The sequence below is a fragment of the Rattus norvegicus genome, chromosome 1 (genome assembly GCF_021556685.1).
Source record: "Rattus norvegicus strain SHRSP/BbbUtx chromosome 1, alternate assembly SHRSP_T2T, whole genome shotgun sequence".
NCBI lineage: Eukaryota > Metazoa > Chordata > Mammalia > Rodentia > Muridae > Rattus > Rattus norvegicus.
In genome coordinates this window covers 198,975,240-199,000,782 of record NC_141534.1, presented here as the reverse complement: position 1 = coordinate 199,000,782, position 25,543 = coordinate 198,975,240, and the positions used below count along the sequence as shown (strand labels likewise).

The window sequence follows — 25,543 nt, the reverse complement described above, 5'->3', positions numbered from 1 at the left end:
TAGCTGTCAGCTTTGATCAGAGAAGCTCTTCCTTGCAGTGGTTGATGGCTATTGAAGAGACTCATAACTGGTCAATGTTCTCATGGTAAGTCACCATTGAAGGGGACCTCTGGATCACCCCTTCCAAGTGTCAGGAAGTATCACAATGAGAGGGTGACGAGGAAGGCACATGAGGGAGGGAAGGTGGCGTATGGTGGATATGGTTGGTGGGCTCTCAGACGCTGTGATTATCTGCACACGATCAGTCTCATTACCATTCCATCATGGAGAAGGGAGGAGCTCATGAGACCTCACTCCTCACTGAGGATCTATTAGAGTAAATGGCTGCTGGGAGGGACAGTTTCTTCAGTGGTGTAGCCCTGGTAAGTTGCCAACAATCTTGCAAATAACTCCCTTCTGGGGAAACTCCTAATAACTTAATTAAGCTAATTAGTTCATGAAACAAATATATGAGAAGAGAAGATGGCCAAGCTGAGAAGACAAACAAAATTAGAGAGTGTGAGAGAACAGGATAGCCTGTTGAGAGTTACTATAGTAGACGTGGGTATGAAAATGCCATAATTAAACCTTTTATGTATAATTAATACATGATAACAAAATTCCTCAAAGACAAACTCCGCATTTCATTAGTTGGAATACAACACCGTGAGGGGCCTTACCAGTTGACTGTCCACTCTCCCCTTCTGCCGAGGTTGAAGACATATCTATGAACGAAGAGAAGAAGACATGTCTATGACCACTTTCCAAAGAGAAAGAAAAAGAGCTCTGATCATTTGGTAAGAAATTTGACAGTCAAACAAACAGACACACAAACAAAACCCCGAAACCCATTACCAGAGGATATCTCTTCTGCTGAGGCCGAAGATGCATCTGTGTAGAAACCCAGAGAACAGCATGCTCTAACATGGGTAAAACAATGCTTGGGGTGTTTTCACTATCTTTACCTTGCAGTCATTAAGTAGGTTCACTGTCTAATTCAGCATGACAAATAAGAAACTCATCTCATTGGTTATCAGTGCAATGTGGGCCTTTACCGTTTGAAGAACTTGTGTCTGCTGAGGGTGAAGAAACGTCTATAGACAAAGATAAAAAGAGGCATATCCAGATTGCTTACCAATTAGAAGGAAGAAAGGCTCTCACTGCATTTAAATTAATGTAGAAAACTTTACCAGAAGAGGCCACTTCCTCTGATGAAGATACACCTGTGTATAAATCCAGAAAGAAAGATGGGATGCTTTAAAATTAATGTCTTGGGCTGGAAGAATGGCCCAGCCTGTGAATCTGAGCTAAATTTCCAGAAATTACATAAAAAATGCTGGGAGTGCTGGTGTGTGCTTGTAATCTCAGCAGCGGAAAGACAGAGACATGAGGATCCATGCGGCTTACTGGCCAGCTGCTCCAGCCTAATTAGTGAACTCCAGGCTAATGAAAGACCTGCCCCAAAGGAAGTGGGTTTTATTCCTTCTCTGTCTCCATATACAATAATACCTATGCACACACATGCACCTTCACATGTGAACACTCATGCATATGTTCAGAAGAAATGATTGTCTTTGATCTTTGCTTTGCAGTCAACATGAACCTTAGGTAGGCTCATTTTCTAAATACAACATGACGGATAAGAATAATTTCTCATCAGTTAAATGGCACCATAGGAGACTTGACCCGCTGAAGAAGTCTCTTTCTGAACTTGAAGACACATATAACGAATGGAAAGTAGAAGAAACCTATCGAGGTGGGGTCAGTTGCCAAATTGAAAGAAGAAAGTCTCTGATTGTATTAAAGAAATGTGACAGTCAGAAAACATTACCTGAAGATGTTTCTTCTTCTTCTGAGGCTGAAGATGCATCTGTGTATAAACCCAGAGACAGGATGCTTTCAAATGAGTGTCTTTCCATAGATCCTTGCTTTGTAGTCAATATGATAAATAAGCAGATTAATTTTCTAAATATGACATGTCAAATAAGGAGTCTATCTCTGTGGCTGGAGACACCACATGCTTTGCTTACTGGGTCAACAGAAATCGGGGCGGAACTGAGCTGTAAGCCTTCTTCTTGCTGGCTAGCTGTCACTGTGCTGGATGGTATTCTTCAGGCTGTTGGAGAAGCCCTGTTACCAACAGTCTTCCTGAATTCTGCATGTTGTACTATTGATTTGCCAGGCGAGAGATGCCCGTGGATGTATGAGTGACATTACTGTTGTAGATGTAACCAACTCTTTTCTGCTTGGATTTGAGAAGGCCCTCTAGGAGTCGAATACTGTACGCCTGGTCAAAAGCCCATGGAGTAGGAGGTGACAGGTCTGGTAGGAAAGGTACTGCTGTTATTTTGCTAAATGGAATTTATACGGCTGTCAAGTTGACATCTAAATAATTGCGTGTATGCCTGTAGATTGGTGCTGGTTTCTGCTTTGGTCAGAAAAAGCTTCTTTTTGCTGTGGATAGTGGTTTCTGAAGAGGCTCATAGATATTCAAAATGTTAATAACAACTGACTTAAAGTTTCAGCCCTAAGTGGGACCACGTCACCCCCTCCAAGCTCAGGGAACATTGTTGATGAGGAGTTGGTTTGATTGTGAGTTTCGTTTATGTTTGTGGTTAGTTATAACAACTCATACTGCATCTGAAGAAAGAGAAAGCTTCAAAGCAGAAGGTAAGTTCTACATGAAGGGTCCTAGTGATTGGGGATGCTGTCTTCTGGACATGGTGTTCCTATGACTCTCTCGAAACTTCAGACTACCTGTGCCAAGACCTGGACAAGACAGAGCCCACTATTACTCTGTCATGGAGAGGGGCACTTATGAAGCCTTTTTCCTTCTCTGAGGTGTTATAGACAGTAAATGTTGGCTAGGGAGGGAGAGACATTTTCTTTAGACATCTGTCCACTGCTTCTGCAAATAACCCCTCTCTCTGCCCTTGTAAGTAGCCCAATTTATACTCATTGGTTCACACACACACACACACACACACACACACACACACACACACACACCACTTGAAAGTAGAAGAGGGAGATCAATAGGAGGGGGAGGGGACAAGAGAGAGTAGTGGGGTAAATCTGATAAAAATAAAGTATATACAAATGTATGAAATGTCAAAATGAAGCATATTATATATAATTTAAACATGATAATAAACATCAAAGATGAATATTAATACATTAAAATTAAATAAGATTAAAAAATGAGCACATCTCTGTAGTTAAACAACATCGTGGGGGACTTTGCCAGTTGGAGAGGTTGCTTCTGCTGGCACTGAAGTAGAATCAATAAACAAAGACAAGAAGAAACTTGCTTCTAAGCACCACCGCCAAAACAGAAAGATTAAAAGTACTGAGTATATTTAACTTCAGAAATTCAAGTTGAAAATGTTACCAGAGGATGTCTCCTCTTCTGCTGAGACTGAAGATGCATCTGTGTAGAAACCCAGAGAACAGGATACTTTAAAACACAGCCAGAATACAGCAAATATAGAGGCGAATGCCAGCAGCAAACCACTGAACTGAGAATAGGTCCCCTATTGAAGGAATCAGAGAAAGAACTGGAAGAGCTTGAAGGGGCTCGAGACCCCAAAAGTACAACAATGCCAAGCAACCAGAGCTTCCAGGGACTAAGCCACTACCTAAAGACTATACATGGACTGACCCTGGACTCTGACCCCATAGGTAGCAATGAATATCCTAGTAAGAGCACCAGTGGAAGGGGAAGCCCTGGGTCCTGCTAAGACTGAACCCACAGTGAACTAGTCTATGGGGGGAGGGCGGCAATGGGGGGAGGGTTGGGAGGGGAACACCCATAAGGAAGGGGAGGGGGGAGGGGGATGTTTGCCCGGAAACCGGGAAAGGGAATAACACTCGAAATGTATATAAGAAATACTCAAGTTAATAAAAAAAAAAAAAACAAAATGTAAATAAGAAATACTCAAGTTAATAAAAAAAATTCATAGCTCTAAAAAAAAAAAAAAAAAACAAGCAGAACCATGTTGGCTGTATCTTTTCACTGTGGCCAATATCATTAAGTAGGATCACTTTCTAAATACAACATGACCAATAAGAAACAACACAACAGGCTTTACCATTTGGAGGGCTTGATTCTGTTGAGGTTGAAGATGTGTCTATAGATAAAGAGAAGAGGCACTCTTGGTTCATTTGCTTAATAGAAAGGGGGAGATATTTTACGGGAATAAAAACACAAAGGCATGACAATCAGAAAGCATTACCAGAGGAGCTCTCCTCTTCGGTGGAGGTTAAAGGCACATCTGTAAGCAAATCCAGAGCAGGAATTGTTACCTGAGTGTTTGGGCCATGGAAATGACTCCCAAGCATGAGAACCTGAATTTGATCCTCAGAACCCACATAAAGGTCAAAGGATTGGTGGTATGCACTTTAAATCCTGACACCAGGAAGACAAAGACAAGAGCATCTCTCCGGCTTGCTGGCTAGCTGGGGTAATCTAATCAGTGAACTCCAGGAGAGCTCCTGTTTGTTAGGAAGTGGCTGGCATTTCTGAGAAAGACATCAGAGATTGTTCTGTGGTCTATACACATGTGCACATGTGCATATGAACATGCACACATATGTACTATACACATGAACACACACTTAGACATTTGCATACACATAAATAATACACATATGCTTGCATATACATATGTGAAATGAATGTCCTTTCATTGATCTCTATGTTGTGGTCAATATGATCATTGAACAAGCTAAAAATCTCTTTTTAATACAACACAGTAAGTTAGTACTCTATCTCACTAGATTAAACAACACAAGAGAGACGGGATGCCCCATTGATGGTGAATGAATGTCAAGGAGATTCAGCAATGTAATGGTTATTTATCTAAGCAAATATCCAAGAACCAAAGAGAGCATTGAAATTACCCATAGGAGTGGTTATAGATGGAGTGTGTATGTATGTATGGGGTGTTGTGTGTTGAAGGATATGGTACATATGTGTATGTGGTCTCTCTCTCTCTCTCTCTGTATTGTGTGTGTGTGTGTGTGTGTGTGTGTGTGTGTGTGAGAGAGAGAGAATGTGTGTGTATGCATGTGTGTATATGCATGTGTGTGTTATCAGAAATTCTGACCTGGCTAAGGAGCTCTCTCTGTTCTACTAATCCTCCCATCACCTTGTTTCTAGTGCTGGGTCTGGTTTGATGAGCCACTCTGCTCAAAGACAATGATAACCACCCTCAAGTCTGTTCTCATTTAGCCCCAGTGTCATGGCAACCACCCCGCTGTCCTTTCTACCTGTGCAGTGTGGTGGGCAGAGGCCCTTACCAGATAAAGGAGTTACTTCTACCACAGCGGTGGTGCTGCCTGATATGAAACACAAAGGAACATCAGTCAACTGATGGGAAGGTTTTACTCCTTTTCTGGTTACACTACATCCCACTGTCAATGCCATCTGCCTTTGTTGTTGGGGAAACTGGTATGAGGAACATTATTGTTTCATGTCTTTCTGAGTTGGTTAAAACACCCAAATTCAAAGCACACTCCGTGGTGCTGTAAACTAAGTCTTTCCAGAGATGAAACCTGCTACTTACATGATCCAGACTCATTGGGAAGAATATCACTCTCTTTGTATTATGATACAGTACAATATATAGCACAAGATATAGTGAGGTATCTCAAAGGACAGCAGAGTAAGTGGGCATCCCTGTCACTGCCAGAGTGGGGCTAGCCCTACCTGTCCGTATACCCCACTATTCACCTATGTTTTTCCTAATGTGCAGTTGGTAGGAAGGCCAGCTTGTCAAGTACTAAGAGCATTGCAAAAACGAACAACACACTGGCAGGTTGTGAGAGAGGCTTTGTAGGATGCCCCAACATGAATGCAAGCACTTGGACTTGAGCATGAACGTGGGGTCTTGACTTGGCTGCACAGAGGCTCTCTTGGTATACTTCTGGGATCTTGTCTATTTCTGCTAAATGACTCTCGAAGAACCAGGAGTAAAACTGTGCTATTTTGACAGAATTTCAACATCATTTTATCCCTGATAGGAAGTGAGTAGAAAAACGAGCAGAAAACTTACCAGTTGCAGGGACCCAAACTGTGGCTGGGTTTGAGGTAGGAACTGTTGATCCAGAAGGGTAAGAAAATTGTAATTAAATGTCATCCCTGCCAATCAAGTTTTTTTGTAAAAATAAATGACCCCGCACACAAATGTGTCCCAATACATTTGGTTCTGTTTTGTTCCCATTGGATTTCCTCTTTTTTATTATTTATTTGTTTGTTTGTTTATTTATTTATTTTTGTTTCATAAAGTTAAAGGGAGTTAGTGGTAGCAAAGCATGGGGCTGGAGCCAAGAGATCTGGCTCCCAGTGTCTGTGTAACAGACTGTGTGGCCTGGGGCGACTCCTGAATCTCTGCCCTTCAGCTACTGCATGGGAAGGTCTATCCAGCAGCTCTGCAGCGTCTGGGACCTGCTTTTAGAAATCCAGACTCCTGAGGTTAAAGAGCACTTACTGATCTTGAAGCTGAACTACTTTTGGTTCCCAGCCCTCCATGGTAGCTCACAAACACTCATAACTCCATTTCTGGGAAATCTGAGGCTCTCTTCTGACTTCTGCCAGCAGCAGGCATACTCATGGTGCACATCCAGTCATGCAAACAAAATAGTCACACACACAAGAATAAAACAAGAAGAAAAAGAAATGCAAGCTCTTGTGTGCAAATCTACATTTAAACAGAATCCCAGGTGAGTGGAATGCTCAGTAAACTCCTGAGAGACACGGAAATGGAGATGCCTACAGAGCTGAACACACGTGGAAGGGCCAGGGGGAGATGGGAAGGCCTGTGCCTATATGCAGTGTAGCCCTCTCTGCTCAGCCTCAGCCAATTGTCCCAATGAAATGCACATAACCGTTAGTCATGTTGAGAGTATTCTTTTTGGCCTAAGCTAAAAATTTTGGACCAGGGGTGTAGCTTGGGAGTAAGTAACTGGTATGAGGTCCTGTAGTTGACCCCTGGCACAGAGGAGAAAAGAGCTGGATGTGTGGGTTCTTATATAAGACCCTCTGCTTTTAAAACATGGGGCTAACAAGGGAAATCATGCCATTTGCAGGACACGGACACAACTGGAAAGATGGTAGTCTCAAGATGACAGGTGACATCATGCTTCCCTCCATATAGATGGATAAGGGCATGTGTGCTCATGCAGTACGAAAGGAGACAGGAAGCTGTCCAGAGGATCCAACTGGCAGGAGTAAGAAAGGGGAGGGGAAATAGTATGAGAGGGGAGAGGGGACAAGCTTATGTGCAGTATATACATGTGTGGAAGTGTTTTTATATAACACAGTGTTGTGTACAATGAAGATATGTGAGAACTATACACAAATTTGAAAAGGAGAAAACCGTAGAGTGAAAGGTAATTTCGATACTCATAGGCAAACCTGAATTTCATAAGGTGATCTGAATTTCAATTCTTAAGAGTGTCAGTAGGTTCCCTATCTGGGGTTTCTTTCAGCCCTTGTAAAATGCTGAGCTGCAATGGTGTCATACTTAATTTGTCATATCCTGGGACACTTGGGCACACCCCACATGTTCAGCACAAACTGATTTGCTGATTTGCTTTCAAGGTTAATTTTTTACTAAGCATGGAAGATGGCTTTGCAATTTCAGAAACATGAATGACATACCATTTTTGTAACTATTTATATTTCAGAGGGAATTTGAGCGGTTCCTTATATATTTCTAACCTATTTAAGTGTGTGCTCATCAACACAAGCTCTAGAATGAGACCCAACTTGTCACGTAGGATATTTACAAGAGGGTATAAAGTGAGAAGGGCTTATAGTTGGGAACTATAGACCCAGCACACAGCAGTGCTCATATCCATGAGGAGTTCCTATAACTATGCCCTGAACAACATAGACCACTCAGTCCCCAGGACATAGCTTTGAGGCCTTATCTTCCTGTTCTCTGAGGAGTAAGGGATCCTGTGGATCATTAGCCAGTGGCTAACGCTGAGTTAGAGCATAACCCTGGGTTCTCTGACCCTGGGATCCAGGGTACAGCATGGTTACTCTATGGCTACTCAAGGCTTTCCTTTCAGTGAGAGAGATCTGAGCAAAATTGTGTTCAACCAAAAATTCAAAAGCTCCATTACTATAGGACTTTTCACAAAACTTAATATATTGATAGGCTGTATTCAAAAGAGTGATCTGGTATTTCTCCCTGCACATCCAGCTATGCCATTTCTTCCTCCTTGTTTCCATATCACTGAATTGGTGTCTGGCCCTGTAAACATGCTAGAAACTTGTGTCTCTACATCATGTTATCAAAATGTAGACTGGAGTTTTGTCTGAGATGTCCAAAGTCTTACAAAAACAGATTGAAGACCTTAGGTATCAACCGTAATGAGAATAGGAGGGCAGCTACACCAGGGTAGCTTTATCTCAGACACCAGGTATTGAGTAGGAAAGGAAGGGAGAGGGAGCCACAGAGATGGCTCAGTTGGTTTGCACATAGGTATGCAGACCTGGATCCCAGTATGTACCTAAGAGCTGGCCCTGGCAAGGCTGAAAGAGACAGATCCTTGGGGCTCACTACCCAGCCAGCTTGGTTCAGTGAGAGACCCTGCCTCAAAAAATAAAGCAGAGAGTGATTGCAGAAGACACCTGATGCTAACTGCTGGAGTCCACAAGCACAGGTATACATATTCCCCCAATACACATGCTCACACACACGTGAGACGTACTGTATGAAGACATACTGTATTGCACTCTAGTCCAGTTAACTTTTTCAGTTAATGAATGAAGAAACATGTTACTTTGATACGAATTTAAGGTACACTCTCCCCTTTCCTATATAATTTTTTGGAGACAAAATCTCATGTAGCTCAGATTGTCTTCAAATTCACTTGTGGCCAATGAGCTTCCGATCCTCCCACCTCTGCTTCCTGGATGTGTGATTATAAGCCACATGCTAGGCTGGGATCAAATGCGGGGCTCTATACATTTTACACAAGCACTTTGCCAAGCGAGCTACATCCCAGTCACAGCCTGTCATTTCATATGACACACAGACCTCAATCACAGGTAAGGCAATCTATACATACCTGATGTAGAGAAAACAGTAAAGAAAGAAACATTACCCAGTGAAGTTGGCCTTTCTGTGTCTGATGCTGAAAAGGAAAAGCAAAGAGAAACTTAGGAGATCATTTTTATTTTGAAAGGTGGACACATGAGCTATGTTAAAATGCCACCCAAGCAGCTTCTGGAATGAGAAACTAAACCAAAAAGCAGAGTGTGTTGTTTGTTTGTTTGTTTGTTTGTTTGTTTGTTTTGGCTAAGGCTGAAATAGAGAGGGATATGTGAAGGCAGGAAGTGAGAAACGTTCATTGTCTAGGGGGACAGTTTGTTTCTCTGGGAGGGGTCAGAAAGGCCACTTCTTTGGTGCAATGAGGAGGATGTTTTGCAGAATGACACATGACTAGGCGCCTTCTCACTTTGACCCTTAGATGAATAACATTGACTCCTCAATTATGCCCAGCAACCATGGCAACATATCTCTGAGGTGTCTGAACACCTCAGAAAACAATCCCTTACAACAGTGAAGTATACAGTGCGTGTGAAATACAAATTAAACAGGCAGTTGACATGGTCGAAGTCCTGAGAATAAGCGATTATTGAGTGCTTAGCTCTAAATGGGAGCCCAGGGAATACTGAGAAGAGGGACAGAAAGAATGTAAGAGCTGGGGTGGGGGGGCACCATGTCTTCTGGGCATTGCACGGCTGTGACCCTCATGACTCACTGCAGTTGTGCCTGTGTGTTCAAAATAGAGCCAACAAGATCACCAGTGTACCAGCAGGCAGCCCTAATTGAACTCTGCGGATTACAGAAAAAAAGAAAGCAAAAAGGGAAAGACCAGAAAGGGGGGAAGGGACATGTTGGGTGGCATCCAGCTATTCATGGGAAGTAGAGGGGGGAACTGGAGATGGATATGATCAAGATACATTGACTGAAATTGTCAAAGGATAAGTAAAATCTAAGAAGAAATACATATTAACTAACAGAAGAATTACTTAAATTCTCTTATATTAGTCCCTGCCCCATTTAAGAGATTCTTGGCCAGGGTTATTTTCATTTCATCTGATTTTCTTCTCTTTTATGTTGGGGCGCAGCAAAGGAAAACATAATCCATAAACTTTGCTGAATGAAACAAACAAACAAACAAACAAACCAACAGGAAACCACCCTGGATGAGAGGCCACAAGGAGACAGTTTAAACGAAGAAAGAGAAACAGGATTGTGTTCGCACTCAAGGCCAGTACTGATAGTCAGTCTCAGCGCTCAAAGCAGATGATATAAGGAAAAGGCCATTACTGTCGTGGCTAGTGGACAGAGCACCCAGAGAGTCCTTAGGACGGTCAAATCTGCAGACTCTAAGGGGAACTCATGGGCATCGTGTAATGTATGACATACTGAGGAGTGATGGGCAGGAGGAAGGACAGGGTAGAGAGTGGGGCTGTTACACCACACATTATGCACAGCTGCCCCAGCAAGCCTTGGAAGGCTGAGATAGCGCCTTGGGCATGATTAGCAGACCCCAGCAGCATCCAAATGTCCCAAAGATAACTTCCGGTCCCCTCATCAAGGATCACTTGCTAAGACAGCAGCGAATACCTGAGCAGATGACACTGGCATCTTCATGGTGGCCACAGTTGTGGACAGACAAGCCTGGGTGGTGGCACTGGCTTAGCGAGGTCTCATTGCCCTGGCACCTCACATCGTCCAGGAAGATGCTGCCTACACCCTCTCCAAAGTAGCCACTCCCAAGGGCACTGACACCCTTCCCGCAGTTCAGTTGCTGGCACACCACATGGGCGTCTTCGATGTCCCAGAGGTCATCACAAACAGTGCCCCACGTGCCATTGTGGTGGACTTCCACTCTCCCTTCACATCGATTTTTTCCATCCACCAACCTGATTATAAGCGAGTCTGGGGAAGACACAGAGGTTAGTCCTGGAGTGTCATGGTGGGCTTTTCTTTAGTTCTTAATACTATCCCTCTAGAGCCAGAGGGGTCAAGGACACCGCAAGAAGATCTAAAAGTAGTCAACTATCCTGGGGCCATAGGGACTCACAGAGACTGAACCGATGAAGAGCATGAATGGGTTGGACATAGGCCTCTACGCATATGTAATATGGTCTCTATGTGGGTCCCCTGACAATTGGAATTGGGGCTGACTGACTCTGTTACCCCACTTTGGATCCCTTTCCTCTAGCTGGGCTGCCTTGTCTGGTCTCAGTGGGAAAGGATGCAGCTAGTCCTGCTGCACCTTGTTGTGCCACTGTGGTTGGTGCAAGCTGCAGGGGGGCGGGGCTTCCATTCAGAGGAGAAGGGAGGATAAGGGGAAGGGAGTGTGAGGGTGAGACTGGAAGGAGAGGAGGGAGGGGAGACTCAATCAGGATGTAAAGGGAATAATAAATGAATTAACTAAGGAAGAAAAGAAAAGGAAAAATACTATCCCTCTAAATCTCAGAACTGTAGGAACCCTGGCTTTCTGCCTCTGAGCACCACAGGACTACACCATATTAACGGTCCGAGGTGCAGTGACTTATTTTCTCTGGCTAATTCTGATTTCTTATCTCTAGACTAAAAAGATGTTATAGTTATTCCAATGATTATCATATCCTTGGATCCAAATCCCATCAGTATTCCTGTTAACCATGCTAAGCTCAGGCTTGTCCATTTTAGAAGCTTGTTTCTTGGTGCAAGTCCAAAGTTAAAATTATCCGAAAGGCTGGGGGATGACAAGTGGCGGCAGTCTATATGAGGAGACTCTCCTCTGGTTCACCTTCTCCTTTGCTTCCCAGAGAGGATGAGCTCTAGGTAGCCAGTGATAGTACAGGCTATAAACTTGGGGAGGTCCCCAGAAAGGTCTGATAATCAGGAGGGAAATGCAATGAGAATCTTACCAGCTTTGGGAACCACTCCTGCTGGAGCTGAGGCAACACCAACAGCTGGAAGAGAAAATCAGAAGCCCTGACATCAGTGGGGGTTCGTCCGGTAAAATACCACAAACCGAGTGGGCACGAATCCTCATCATGCCCATGTGTGGTCACATGCTATAGCCCGCTCATGCTGACAATGCCTTGGAGCCACCAACCTTCCCTCACCTGACTTACTAATACCCACTGGGAACATCTCTCAACCTGATAGGCAGGTGGCACTTAGGGGATCTGTGACCACAGAATAGGAATGGACACAAACATTTTAACTTAGAGTTTTTAATCCCTGGCACCATGAAATTAACTCTTCAGACACAACAGAACAAGGTAACCAGCAAACTGACAGAGTGGAGGAGATGCAGCCTCTCCCCACCTTGATCCTCACACAATCTCCCGGCCTCACCTCTGCCTGGCCCTCTGGGAGGTGAAGAATGAGGTGTACCAGGCAGTGGTGAGGTCCAGGGGTGGAGCAATTAATTAATAACAAAACAAGGTTTTAGTGATCAAGATTTTTAAAATTTTTAAAATTTATTCTCTCATGTATTGCATCCGAACCACAATTTCCCCAGCTTCCTCTCCTCCCAGCTCCTTTCTCCCTATCTCCCCTCTCCCCCACAATCCACCACTCCTCTGTTTCCCTTCAGAAAAGGGCAAACCTCCCAGGGATATCAACAAACCATGGCATATTAAGTTGCAGTAAGAGTAGGCACCTCCCCTCATATCAAGGCTGGACCAAGCAACCCAGTGGGAGGAAAGGGTGCAGGAAACACAGGCAAGACATCGGAGACAGCCAACACTGCCACTGTTAGGAGTCCCACAAGAAGACCAACCTATGCCACCATAACATATAGGCAGGGGTATTAGGTTAGACCCACGCAGGCTCCCTGGTTGGCAGTTCAGTCTCTGTGAGCCATTATGAAGCCAGACTATTTAATTCTATGAGTTTTTTTATGGTGTCCTTGACCCTTCTGGTTCCTACTCTCTCCTTCCTCTCTTTTATAGGATTTTTTGGTCAAGGTTTTTTTGAGTGGTTACCTAAATTTGTTCCTTGTAGCAAGAAAGTCCGGTCGTGGGAAGTGCACGAGGAAAGTATGTGCATAGTCAAGCCGTCTGAAATCTCATCGTGCAGTCTCAAGAGTTCCATGCACACAGAAGGACCATTCCCAGGGGTTTAATGGCCCTACGGCAGGCACATTGTTGCTTATAGGATTTCCATGTGTAAGGTCTGGGGAGCCGGCTGTGACAAAGGACTATGGACACCTATTTCCTGACACTAGGGTGGCCGATGTTGATGGCCGTTGGAGTCCAAGTGTGCATGACACTCTCAACACAAAAGCCAGGACAAGTGTGCCTCAACAGGGACCCTGTGCCTTCCTTGCTGTTCTACCTGGTTTGTTGCTTGGGAGGAAAATAAAGTTCCAGAAGAGATGAGGTACCTGAACAGACGGCGCCTGCATCCTCGTGGTGTTCACAGTTGTGCACAGAAAGGCCGAGGTGGTGGCAGTGCCCCAGGTTGGTTTCTGTGCCCAGGCATCTCACGTCGTCTAGGAAGATGGGGCCAGAGCCATCCCCAAATAGACTGCTCCTGGGGGCTGCCAGGGCTGCCCCACAGCCCAGTTGTTGACATACTACTTGGGCAGCCTGTATGCCCCAAAGATCGTCACACACGGTCCCCCAGGTCCCATTGAAGTAGATTTCTACGCGGCCCTCACACTGGCTTCTCCCATCGGACAGCCTCACCAGCTGCAGATCTGCGGGAGCCAAGAACCAAGTCAGCTGAGGGTCCTTCAGTGCTCAAGGGGGACAGCGCATCAAGCTGGAGAATCCTAGCCTGGTGTGCAGCCTGCTGTTGGGGTAACATGTACCTGTCTATGAAGGGCTGTGCAGATGTGGGATATCTATCTACCCAAAGGAATACATACAACCACTTTCTGTACTGGAAATTTAAAGTGTTTCTACCTGTGCTGGATTGCTGTCCTGGGCAGTTTGGTTATGGACTGGAGGCCACAGATGCTAGAGCACTGAGGAAGATGTACCTAAACATATCATTCTTCCACAGAGCTGTTCCCTGGCTGTTTTTTTAAAAAAGCATTTCTTTTGAGATTAAGGATCTCACTAGACCTCACTCCCAGGTAGGCTTGGAACATGCAATCCTCCTGTCTCATTCTCTCAAGTAGCTGGGGTTTCCAGGCCTTTGGTACCATGTCCAGGGCTCTCTGATGCTAGGGTCATTTTATTTCTTCTTCAGAAAATCACTTTCTAAAGGCTGAAAACAATGCATCTGCATGTGAGGGCTCAGACTGTATGTCTAGCTCGGTTCTCTCAGGCAGGATGGAATCGACAAGATACATGTAGTTGTTCATCACTTGAAACTAGAAAGCTGTAACCTATTCATCAAAGCAGGTACAGCACCCCGGAGGCAAAGTGTGGAAAAGACCCTCTGAACTAAAGCAGATTCATAGTCTGAACCCTCAGGACTGGGGAGGGTTCTTTGCAAGGGTTCACTAGAGCACAGCGTGGACCCCAGCCTTGGAACATCGGATGCTGCAGTTGAGGCGAGTAAACTGACTGTCCTTTAAAAACAAGCAAAACCCTTAATAGAAGGCACATGCCAGAAGCTTTACTGAGCTTCTTTGTTTTGTAGCATCAAGACCATGAAAATAATGTTCTTTCTCTAACTCTTCCCTTCTCCCCATGTGTGTCCGCCTGTGTGTCCGCCTGTGTGTGTGTCTGTATGTGTGTCTGTATGTCTGTTTGTGTGTGTGAGTTTGTGTGTGTGAGCGTGTGTGTATGTGTGTGTGAGTGTGTGTGAGTGTATGTGAGTGTGTGTGTGAGAGTGTGTGTGTGTGTGTGTGTGTGTGTGTGTGTGTGTGTGTGTGTGTGTGTTTATAGACCAGATTAATCCCAGATTCATTCTTCAGGATACCTACTACCTCAGATTTTTTCTGAAACTGGCTGATTTGTTTTGACTGACTGGCCAGAAATTCCCAGGGATCTGTCTGTCCCCATTGTCCCAAACTGGTATTGCAAGCCTGTGCCGCCATGCCTGGGCTCTCGAGACTGAACCAGATCCTTGTGCTTGGCTGGCCAGCACTTTACCTACTGAGCTGTCTCCCCAGACTTGTTTGTGTGTTTTCCGTTAGTCACAATCAGCCTGAGAGATTCACAGGCTGTAAGAGTAGGAAAGTACCTGGATGCAAATCGTGTGGATGTTCCTCAGGAGCTGGAGTAGCTGCACAGGAAGAATGGGAGAAAGTCACCACAGATACATCCGAAGCAAAGAAAATGCTACCTCATACTCTTAAGCGTCACCCAAATCATTTCAGAGAGTTTGCCTTTAAACCCCACCAAGTAGCCAATCAAATAGTTTCCATTTAAATGGTGATAATGACTCATGCATGTATGTGCTCATTATTCTAAGTAAGAAGGAGACATTAAATTCATGTTGGGATCATGAGCTCCGGCCTCATAGCAGGGACTTCATTGTCAGATCAGCTCCATCCCAGGTTCCAAGCACACACTGCAGACAGAGCAGGAGCCCTTATCCCCAGGTTCCTCTGCCTCTAGGACCATCTGAACATTGGCCTGCTAAGGCCTCTGCTGCATGAGTATCTTGGATCAAAAGCTGGTGTCATACTTTCCTGCTGAAATGTGGTGCTTGTGTGCAGAAGGGAAGACAAACCAATATGTTAATTTTAGAACACCTTTCTCCTGGGTGCATGGCAGGCCCCCGGAGACTGGGAAATAGCCCTGGGTCCTGATCTTCTAGAACAATCTAGAGATCAAAGAATTATCAAAAAATAATTTCTAGTTCAGAAGAGAAGCCTAGTGGTTTTGGTAGACTTTTGGTAGACTCTAGTCACCAGGCAGGAAATACAGTATTCATGAACTCAGATACCTGGATGTCCATTAGCTGCAGAATCTGTAGCGAGAAAGGAAACAAGATGGTAGATATTAGAAACATGATGGTGAAGTGCCCTAAAGGACAGTCATTGTTTAATTATAATCGAAGGAATCTGGGTGTGAATAATTCTTAGGCATCCAAGACTGTTTCCTCTTCTGTGGGTTTCTACCTGCCTGAAAGTCTGAGTACACTGTTCTGACTGAATGAATCTTAATAACAAAAATTACAATAGCTAGTTATTTTGTATTATTTACGGGTTCTTAGATGCTCAACTAAACATTGTCTGCAGTTTGTCTTGTTAACTCCTACCAACCTCAGGAAGCTAGTACTATTTTATTCTCTCTCTCTCTTTCTCTCTCTCTCTCTCGGTTGATTAATCTCTTCAGACTCTCAGTTTTGCAAGCATAGCTGTCAATGTTGGGAAAGAAACCCAGTGTCCTGACTGTGGGGCAGGCTCGAGGTGTGCTAGCATTCAGCATTCAATCCTGGCTTGGGAAACTCTGTGACTTGTCTAGGAAGGACCTTCTCTTACCTGAACAGATAACACCAGCATCTTCCTGGTGCCCACAATTGTGGGTGAGCCAGTCTCTGTGAGGGCACTCTGCCAGGGAAGATTCTTTTCCTGTGCAGTTTACATCATCAAGGGCGATGCTGCCTGACCCAGGGCCAAAACTGCTGCCTGGCAGGGCAGATAAAGCTGGACCACAGCCAAGTTGTCTGCAGACCACGTGGGCATCCTCTATGGACCAGTTGTCACCACACACAGTCCCCCAGGTGTTGGCAAAGCACACTTCAACTCGGCCTTCACACCTGCTTGTCCCATTCACCAGCCGCAGGGCCAGACCTGTGGGTAATTCAGGAACAATCCTCTTAAGAGTCCATCCTCAAAGACTGACGGGTAAAGCATCTATTCCCTGGGAGTCATGAATTGATAGTAAAAGGATGGCAAACCCATGTCCCCTTCATTTAATTTCAAATCAATTAAATTCTTGTCCTTGGTACCACTCAATGGATTTTCAAGATTGTGCTTGGTAAAGAAATGATTATCCCTTGGCCAGATGGACCAGGAACTTGCCCTTGGTCCTCTTACTGCAAGTTGCAAGTTTTTGTTTCTGGTAGTCACAAAATAGGTCATATTTTTATTTTTATCCTTTTCTTTTCATGAGGAGCTGCACTAACTGGTGTGTGTGTGTGGTGTGTGTGTGTGTGTGTGTGTGTGTGTGTGTGTGTGTGTGTGTTGCTGTGCGTGTACACTGATCAAGGAATGATAGTAGTAAGCACCAGGATCAAGTATGACCCATGTGTCAAGTTGTTCCAGAGAATGAGAAGGGCAGTCACTGCTTATGGTCATAGTTAAAAGTCGCTGTGTCAGAAGAGAATAGGAGGTCAGAAGATAGCCAAGATCACTTCCTAGGTAGGGCTGGGTAAGGACAGCATGACACCCCGAGCCTTAACAGGAGCCAGCTTTCACACTACTCCCATGCAAATCATTCCTGTTGCAGTATTTTCTAGTCCCAGATTTTCTAGCTGGTCCAGGCATTACCAATAAATCCTCCATCAGCAGGATCAGCCTGAGCTGGGGAGGAGGGCGGGAATATATAGTGGACTCAGCAGGGATGCTCCTCATCCAGCTCTGCTGGAATCTGGACTCAAACACACAAAGGAAAAGGCAACGGAGGCGAGAAGAAAAGGTTACCTGGTGATGTGTGCACCTCTGGCTGCTTTCCTAGCAAGGCTAAAGAAGGAGAGAGGGCAAAAAGAAGAAAATTACACATCTTTGTTAGGTGTCAGGCATCTTCAACTCTCCTTCAATTTCCAGTGGGCTCTTCACCTTTGGGATTGTCTAAAGACAGCTCCTAAAGACATTTCTCCACGGTAATGTTCTCTATAAAGAATAAGCCTTCCGTCCCTCAGTCAATGTGTACACAGTGACTACAAACTACTTTATAAGACAGTAAAACTAGAGCCGTGGGTGAACAGATTTAAAAAACAGTTTAAAGGCAGTGAAACGGCCCTTGAGGATCTCTGCTACCAGAACGACCCAAGCTGGTGCTTCCTCTGAAGGTCATTCTTTCCCCCAGTTCTTCTCTGCATGTTGAACTTTGCTCTTTAAGACCTGCCCTGAAGACCAGCTGACTGAATTTGGGCCCCAAATAGCCAGGAGCACATGGAAACGTTAATGCTTCTTCATCCTTCCCCCAGGGAGAAAACAGAGCACAAAGGGAAATTCTTAACAGTGCTCTCATCAGAAGATAATGGCTGATGTCTACATAGCATGTTTTGTCACATGCTAAGCACTGCGTCAACCTCTCCCTCTTGCGCAAGGAAAGTCACCAAATCCCAGTATATCCTGAAGATGCAAATGTCACCACTCACCTCACTCCTCCTGAGGAGGAAATAGAGATAGTTCAGGGATTTGCTCAGTTTACTGATGATGAAGTCAGGGTGTTTGGCCCTCAAACCTCAACCCTACTTCCCAGTGTGACTTTGCCAATGTGAGGTACAGTCAACCAGTCAAGAACAACTGACATTACCTGAAATCATATCACTCACGGGAAAGGATGGTGCTGGCTGGGACAAAGAGGCTATGAAAGACATAAGAAGAGTAGAAAGTTGCTGTTATCTCTTTTCATTCTATTAAATCCCACAAGTTTAAATAAGCCTGTTTATTTAAATTATTTGGGGAAGAAACAAAAGCCAGACGTATTCCATATATGCATCAAAGATTGACTCCAAGTCACCACCTGAGTTCCTGGATTCCTAGGTCCATTCTGCTCTGATAATGGATACTAGAATAAAACTTACTTTCTTTCTCTCTTTCTTTCTCTCTTTCTTTCTTTCTTCTTTCTTTCTTTCTCTCCTTCCTTCCTTCCTTTCCTTCCTTCCTCCCTCCCTCCCTCCTCCTTCTTTCTTTCCTCCCTCCCTCCTCTTTCTTTCTTTCTTTCTTTCTTTCCTTCCTCCCCCCTCCCTCCCTCCCTCCATTCTTTGTTTCTTTCTTTCTTTCTTTCTTTCTTTCTTTGTTTCTTTGTTTCTTTGCTTCTTTGTTTCTTTGTTTCTTTGTTTCTTTGTTTCTTTGTTTCTTTCTTTCTTTCTTTCTTTCTTTCTTTCTTTCTTTCTTTCTTTCTTTCTTTCACTGTGACCACAGTGGTAGTAATCTATATTAACCATCTGTCTTGTTAATTGGTTTGTAATTCTTATTTTTAATTAATTACTAAGTTGATCAATTAGAGACAAGATCCCATGTAGTCCAGGCTAATCTCAGACTTGCTGTGAACTTGATGTGTAGCTCTTGTGTGGTTGCTGGGAACTCAACCTGGATCTTCTGGAAGAACAGCCAGTACCCTTAAGCATTGAGCCATATCTAGGCCTTATATTAAAATTTAAATAATATTTCTTACATGATTTTGTTGACAATGAGTGTAGTGATATGAATGAAAATAAACCCCATAGATTCATGTATTTGAATGTTCAATCCCCTGCTGGTAGAACTGTTTGGGAAGGATTAGGAGGTGTTGATTTGTTGAAGGGTGTAGGTCCCTAAAGGCAAACATTGAGGTTTCAAAAGCCTAAGAAACTCCCAATTAGTTCGATCTGCTTCTGTGTGTGGATTAAGGTGTGAGCTCTCAGTCACTGCATCAGCACCATGCTGTCATGCTCCCCACCATGACTCTAACCCCTCTTAGAACCATGAGCCCCAAATAAAATATTTTCTTGTATGAGTTATCTTGGTGATGGTGTTTTATCATAGCAATCGAAAAGTAACTAAGACATTGTGTTTGTGTTCAAGTAAGGTCTATTTGCAGCCGTGGCCCTGGTTCTCTAAGGTGATAGTTTGAAGCTTCCTTGTATAAGGAACGCACATAAATTAAAAGTCAGAAAAAAAGGAAATGGTTATGAAAATCACACTTTGAGTAGCAGGTTGGGGACAGTGCTTGGGGACTGTCTTAGATTCTCTTCCTGTTTTCTGTGTGGTGGGGCAGGAGGATGCTAGAATTGGAATGTCATTAGCCCACCTGGTTCCGAACCCAACCCACCTGAGCAGACAACACCAGCATCTTCGTGGTGGCCACAGTTGTGGGCGAGCCAGCCACTGTGCAGACACTGCCACAGTCTTGCTTCCGTTCCCATGCACTCCACATCGTCCAGGACAATGGGGCCTAAGCCTCGCTCAAAATGTGCTCGGCCAATGGCTACCACAGCCCCACCACAGCCCAGCTGCCGGCACACCACCTGGGCATCTCTCAGGTCCCAGCTGTCATCACACACTGTACCCCAGCTCCCATTGTAGTAGAGCTCCACGCGGCCCTCACATGGGTGGCTGCCATTGGCTAGTCTGAGTGCCACATCTGAAAAAGCAGACAAACTGTGTCAACCAACCTGGGGATCTCCTTTGTCAATGAACCTTGAAGGTAAGGAGGACATGTTCTCTGCCTTGGCTAGCATCTGAGCAGCATGGGCTTGACAGAAATATGTTAGGTGATCCAGGGAGAGGTTTTTAACACCTCCTCCACCCCATTCACACATAAATGTATATTTCACAAAACTCAAGAAAGGCTCCCCAAAGCCTTTTGTAAAGTGGCAATTCTGAGCATATAGACGCAATTGGGCTACCGTTTGTGAACTCATAATTAGCATGGTTGTGAATAAGACAGGTTCTAACATGGCGCTGGCTGAGTTCCCTTTCTCTTAAGAGTTCATGGACCTTTAACCTCAGCAGATGCGATCTGCTCAGAGCCATCTGCTCAGCCAGTCTCTTCAGCTTACACCTCAGGAGCTGTAACTGACAGGGAGCTTGGGAGCCACTTTCAAATCCCTAGCTCCCAGGTGACTGAGTGGCCATCTGAGTCCAGCGTCACCAAGCAGGGCCGGTGGCTGAAGGGATGGAAGGACGTTACCTGTGTTTTTCTCATCTTGCAACAGAGACTCATAAGATGCAAAGAATCCAATGTTGGTGACGATTGCGTCACTGTGGAACACCACACTCATGTGGCTTGAGGAAGAGGTAAATATTGGGGTTGTTTCAGAGCAGAATCTCCCCAGCGAAAATGGTTCACTTCGTGGGCCGTCAAAAATCTCAATGAAGTCATAGGGGCAGCCATAGAAATTTTCCATCCTGTGAATGAAACGGCCTCATTCAAGCTCCTTTCTTTCCTTGGTCATTTTGTCTAGAAAGGCCTTGTCAGGAAGGTCAGCAAGGGTCAGGCCAAGCTACTGCAGACCTGTAACTCCTCCCAGAGGTCAGAAGAAGGGCTGATTCCACTGGCTCAGGCAAAGGTAATTCATATTTCTATTTTCTCTTTTGTTATTAAAACATTATTTTCACACAATATGCTCTGGCCACACATTTCCCTTCTCTCAGCTCCTCCCTACCTCATGCTCCCTCACCCAACTCCATGCCCTCCCTTTTCTCTAAAGAAAAGGTATAAACAAACAACAAACAAAAACTCTCTGCTTCTCTCTCTGTCTCTCTGTTTCTGTCTCTGTCTCCCCCCCCCCACAAACACACACATATATAAACACACAAACCCACAAAAACGGAACTCAAAATATACAAGCAAAATACTGGTAAGACAAAAATGCCCAAACAAAGCAATTTTAGACCAAAAAAATCTACAAAATACCATTAAGTTCATTTTCTCTTAATTTGTTAACGTTTTAATTCAATAATATCTTTTCATCTTTTCAATGTGAGCTATAAGCTCACAGAAAATAATTTTACATGATTCTGATGGCTTACAGACAAAAGTAAAACTCTGTCTCACCCACTGGTCCCCCACACTTTATTCCCCTTCCCAGAAGCAGATCCTTTTCCTCCCACAGAGGGTTTGCAGAGGAATGGTGGCAGATCTGACGTTATCCACTGTTCTGTTGCATCTCGTTCTGTAGTAATAGTCACTTAGTCTGTGGCAGTAACATGTGGCTGTACCAAAATCTGTTTAGTGGCTCTCCTGCTGATGGACAAATAGACTATTCCCAGCCTACTGATGCTATATGGAAGCTGCCCCTGTACTCACAGGGCATAAATTCCTGGGATTTGGGAAGTTACAGTTTTGATAGATATTACTAGACACTTGAAGGTACAGCTCACTTGGGAGAACTGTGTCTCTTTAGTATTTTATGAACTATTTATGTATGCATGTGCTGTATGCATCTAGACCCCTTTAATTCCTTCCCTTCTGATTCCTCCACCTTCCTCTCCACTTTCCCCCCAAATTCACATTCTCTCTCTCTCTCTCTCTCTCTCTCTCTCTCTCTCTCTCTCTCTCTCTCTCTCCCTCCCTCTCTCTCTCTCTCTCTCTCTCTCTCTCTCTCTCTCTCTCTCATTAATTTTTACCTATTTTTAACTTTGAGACAGGTCTCACAATATAGCCCTGGATGGCCTCGAACAAATAGAGATTTGCCTGCCTTTGCCTCTGGCGTGCTGGGGTTAAAGTCTTCTGCCACTATGCCTGTGTTTGTTTGTTTGTTTAATTTGCTACCCACTGAATCAATTTAGTGCTTTCTGTGTGTGCACAGTTATGGGACTGTCTAACCAAGCCTGGGTAGCCTCTTAGTGCTTGCATCCCCAAAGAAATGTGTCTCTCTTTCAGTAGCTATCAACTGCTAATAGTTCCTCAGACATGGGTTGAACATCATGAGCCCTTCCCTCATCCATGCTGGGATTTTGGCTGGCTTGATATTGTGCAGGTCTTGTGCATGAAGTTTAGACTGTTATGTGTTCATTTGTGGAACAGCTCTGCTATGTCCAGCAAAGAGGTGGCAAACCTGATGTGTACACAGCCAAGTAATGATAATCATAGAAGCAGAAAACATTTACTCACTTGACCACTTCGAAGGTGAGTCTGATGTGAGCACCGGTATCCACTTGTATGTCCCAGGCACACACCACATTTGTGGGGTATTTTTTAGGATACCAAGGGCTGGAGAAGGAGCCTGAACTATTTGTGAGCAAACCACCGCAATGGAAGATTTCATCTGTAAAAAAGCGAGGAAATCCCATGAAGAGATGCTGACCTCTGATGCTTTTGCTTTGCTCTGTTTTGTGTTTTATCAATGTCAAGAAGAGATACAATGAAAGCAGAAGAGTAAAGCAAACAAGTCAAGTGTATGGAGTTCACACCTATAATCCCAGCACCGGGACGGCTGAGACAGGAGCTCAAATGTGAGGCCAGTATGAGCTGTGGAGTCTGAAGAAAAACTATGTCACCAAAAAGAATTAGGGCAAACTTACTTCTTGTTGTTGTTAGGATGCATTTTTAGTGCAGTGTGTGTGTGTGTGTGTGTGTGTGTGTGTCTGTGTGTGTGTGTGTTTGTGTGTGTGTCTGTGTGTGTGTCTGTGTGTGTGTGTGTGTTTGTGTGTGTGTCTGTGTGTGTGTCTGTGTGTGTGTGCGTCTGTGTGTGTGTGTGTCTGTGTGTGTGTGTGTCTGTGTGTGTGTGTCTGTGTGTGTGTGTCTGTGTGTGTGTGTCTGTGTGTGTGTGTCTGTGTGTGTGTGTCTGTGTGTGTGTCTGTGTGTGTGTGTCTGTGTGTGTGTCTGTGTGTGTGTGTCTGTGTGTGCGTCTGTGTGTGTGTGTCTGTGTGTGTGTGTGTCTGTGTCTGTGTGTGTGTGTGTGTGTGTGTGTGTGTGTCTGCTTGTGGAGGATAGAAGAGGGCATTGTATCCCTTGGAACTAGTATTTATAGGCAGTTGTGAGCTGCCTGATACAGGTGTTGAGAATTGAACTCAAGTCTGTTGCAAGAACAGCAGCATCCTTAACTGATAAGTCATGCAACAAGCTCCAAAAAATAAAATAAAATAAAATAAAAAATAAAAAATAAAAATAAATAAATAAAGCAAACAAACAAAAAACACTTTTTTGGAGACAGGGCTAACATAGCTCAGGCTGACTATAGAACTGTGGTGACCTTGAACCCCAGAGGTTACTCAGCCTTCAACCCTTGGGGGCTGGAATTATAGGCATGTACCACTATAACTACTTTTATGCACTGTTAGGGATTGAGCCCAGGGCTTCCTGTCTGCCAGGCAAATACTCTTCCAACTGAGCTACAGCCCCTGCATCTGTATCAGCCTCTTGCTAGATGAAGATCTTTCTCTGTGAGGGGAAAATGATAACATCTAGGAGTGAACAGGCCTTATGAACCTGCACAAGTGCAAACCCAATGAGGCAAATGATACAAAGAATCCGAACGAAGGTAGCCTTTCTCAGTAGGCTGTGCTGTAGAACAGCCCGTAGGAGAGCAGTGGTTCTCAGCATGTGGGTTGTGACCCCCACAGGGGTCACATGTCAGATATCCTGTATATCAGATATTTATATTACGACTCATAACAGCAAAATTACAGTTATGAAGCAGCAATGAAAATAATTTTATGGTTGATGGGGGTCACCAAAACATGAATTCTATTAAAGGGTTACAGCATTAGGAAGGTTGAGGATCCTTTAATTACTTTATTAAAGGAAGTAAATGGGAAGCTATTAAGCTGATGTAGCATCTTAGTTCCTATATAAGCAAGCCAAAGTCAACTCAGTATAAATTCTTGTGAGCAATATAAGCTGCCACCTCGCCTCTAACTTGGGACTCCCCAGGGAAGGCACTGCCACTCTTTCACCAGACATTTACCTTGCATCCAATTTTGCCCTATCAAAGCCTGTTCCATCAGTGAAGCCCCCAAAACTCTAGCTTGCGGCTGCTAAATTCAAAATGGCTCTCTGCTCAAAATTTAAAAGTTCTTTAAAACTTTAACGCTGACCTTTTAATAATTATATACAAATTGGGTCTGAAGTCAAGACCAAGATTGACTAAAGTATCCAATTAGGGCAGAACTCTTAGCTTTGGTGTGGGATTATCTCTAGAACCCATGTGCAGAAACTTCATACATATTAAAGGAAGGGTGAGCTAAAGTGGAAAGAGAAGCGTATACAAGAGGAGCTTATGTGAGGCTGCAGCACCTGTCATGATGTCACCAGTAGAGTCTGTGAAAATGCACAGACAAAAAGGTCAGGATTGAGAATTTGCATTCATATTTATTCTTTTCTTAAAATACTGAAGACTCCTGACCTTCAGTAGCCATCATTGCCCTGTGCTCAGAGAACAGAGATGGCACGTTTGTACCTCAACACTATGGACAGGGCCCACTCCATACCACCCTGGAGTTTCTGGTTCCTTGCTCTAGCTAGACTCTCCTAATATGCTCATCCCTGCCAGCTGTTGGTCCTCTTTCTACTGAACCCGTAGTTGAGAGATTTCATCTCTGGCAAATCTGAACCTCCTGTTTCTCTTATCGTTTCACCCTCTCTCTGTAGCAATGTAGTCTCATCACATTGCCAACTGTGTTGGGTGTTAGTTCTTTTGCTAATTAGAAACAGAGTATCTAATCCAGCCCTTCTCTCCAGCCTCAGAACTTGAATGGTAACTGGGATTCTCACCCATGAGGGCCCTGGCAACTGATTGGGATGAATTGACAGACAGTACCTGATGGTTCTCCACTTGGTGCCTCGTCCATACCTATTCAAAGACAGAGTGAGGATGAGAGACAGATTAGATAAGGTGGTCACACAACTCCTCAGAAAAATTGGGTACTTTCTTCAGAAGTAGAGATACTCTGCTCTGGCCATTGGAAAAGTAGGCTTAAAACTCATCCAGGCTAATGAAGGGATCAGCAAGTCAGAGTGAGGGAGCTCACT

At 44.3% G+C, this 25,543-nt stretch overlaps 1 protein-coding gene across 1 annotated transcript in view; it reads right to left on the bottom strand.

Moving 5' to 3' along the window:
* Positions 1–25,543, bottom strand: part of Dmbt1l1 (deleted in malignant brain tumors 1 like 1) — a 134,446-nt gene that overhangs the window by 25,859 nt on the left and 83,044 nt on the right. The window contains exons 28-50 of the mRNA NM_001447286.1: positions 25,332–25,364; positions 22,685–22,838; positions 20,759–20,976; positions 19,898–20,209; positions 18,398–18,448; positions 17,560–17,598; positions 16,396–16,707; positions 15,858–15,881; positions 15,150–15,191; positions 13,396–13,710; positions 11,927–11,971; positions 10,632–10,946; positions 9,100–9,129; positions 6,036–6,077; positions 5,281–5,319; positions 4,215–4,253; positions 4,071–4,109; positions 3,371–3,409; positions 1,811–1,849; positions 1,170–1,202; positions 1,035–1,073; positions 835–870; positions 660–704 (exon numbers count right to left, since the gene is read on the bottom strand). Of these exons, the coding sequence (NP_001434215.1) occupies positions 660–704; positions 835–870; positions 1,035–1,073; positions 1,170–1,202; positions 1,811–1,849; positions 3,371–3,409; positions 4,071–4,109; positions 4,215–4,253; positions 5,281–5,319; positions 6,036–6,077; positions 9,100–9,129; positions 10,632–10,946; positions 11,927–11,971; positions 13,396–13,710; positions 15,150–15,191; positions 15,858–15,881; positions 16,396–16,707; positions 17,560–17,598; positions 18,398–18,448; positions 19,898–20,209; positions 20,759–20,976; positions 22,685–22,838; positions 25,332–25,364 (2,280 nt within the window). The remainder of the gene's footprint in view (positions 1–659; positions 705–834; positions 871–1,034; positions 1,074–1,169; positions 1,203–1,810; positions 1,850–3,370; positions 3,410–4,070; positions 4,110–4,214; positions 4,254–5,280; positions 5,320–6,035; positions 6,078–9,099; positions 9,130–10,631; positions 10,947–11,926; positions 11,972–13,395; positions 13,711–15,149; positions 15,192–15,857; positions 15,882–16,395; positions 16,708–17,559; positions 17,599–18,397; positions 18,449–19,897; positions 20,210–20,758; positions 20,977–22,684; positions 22,839–25,331; positions 25,365–25,543) is intronic.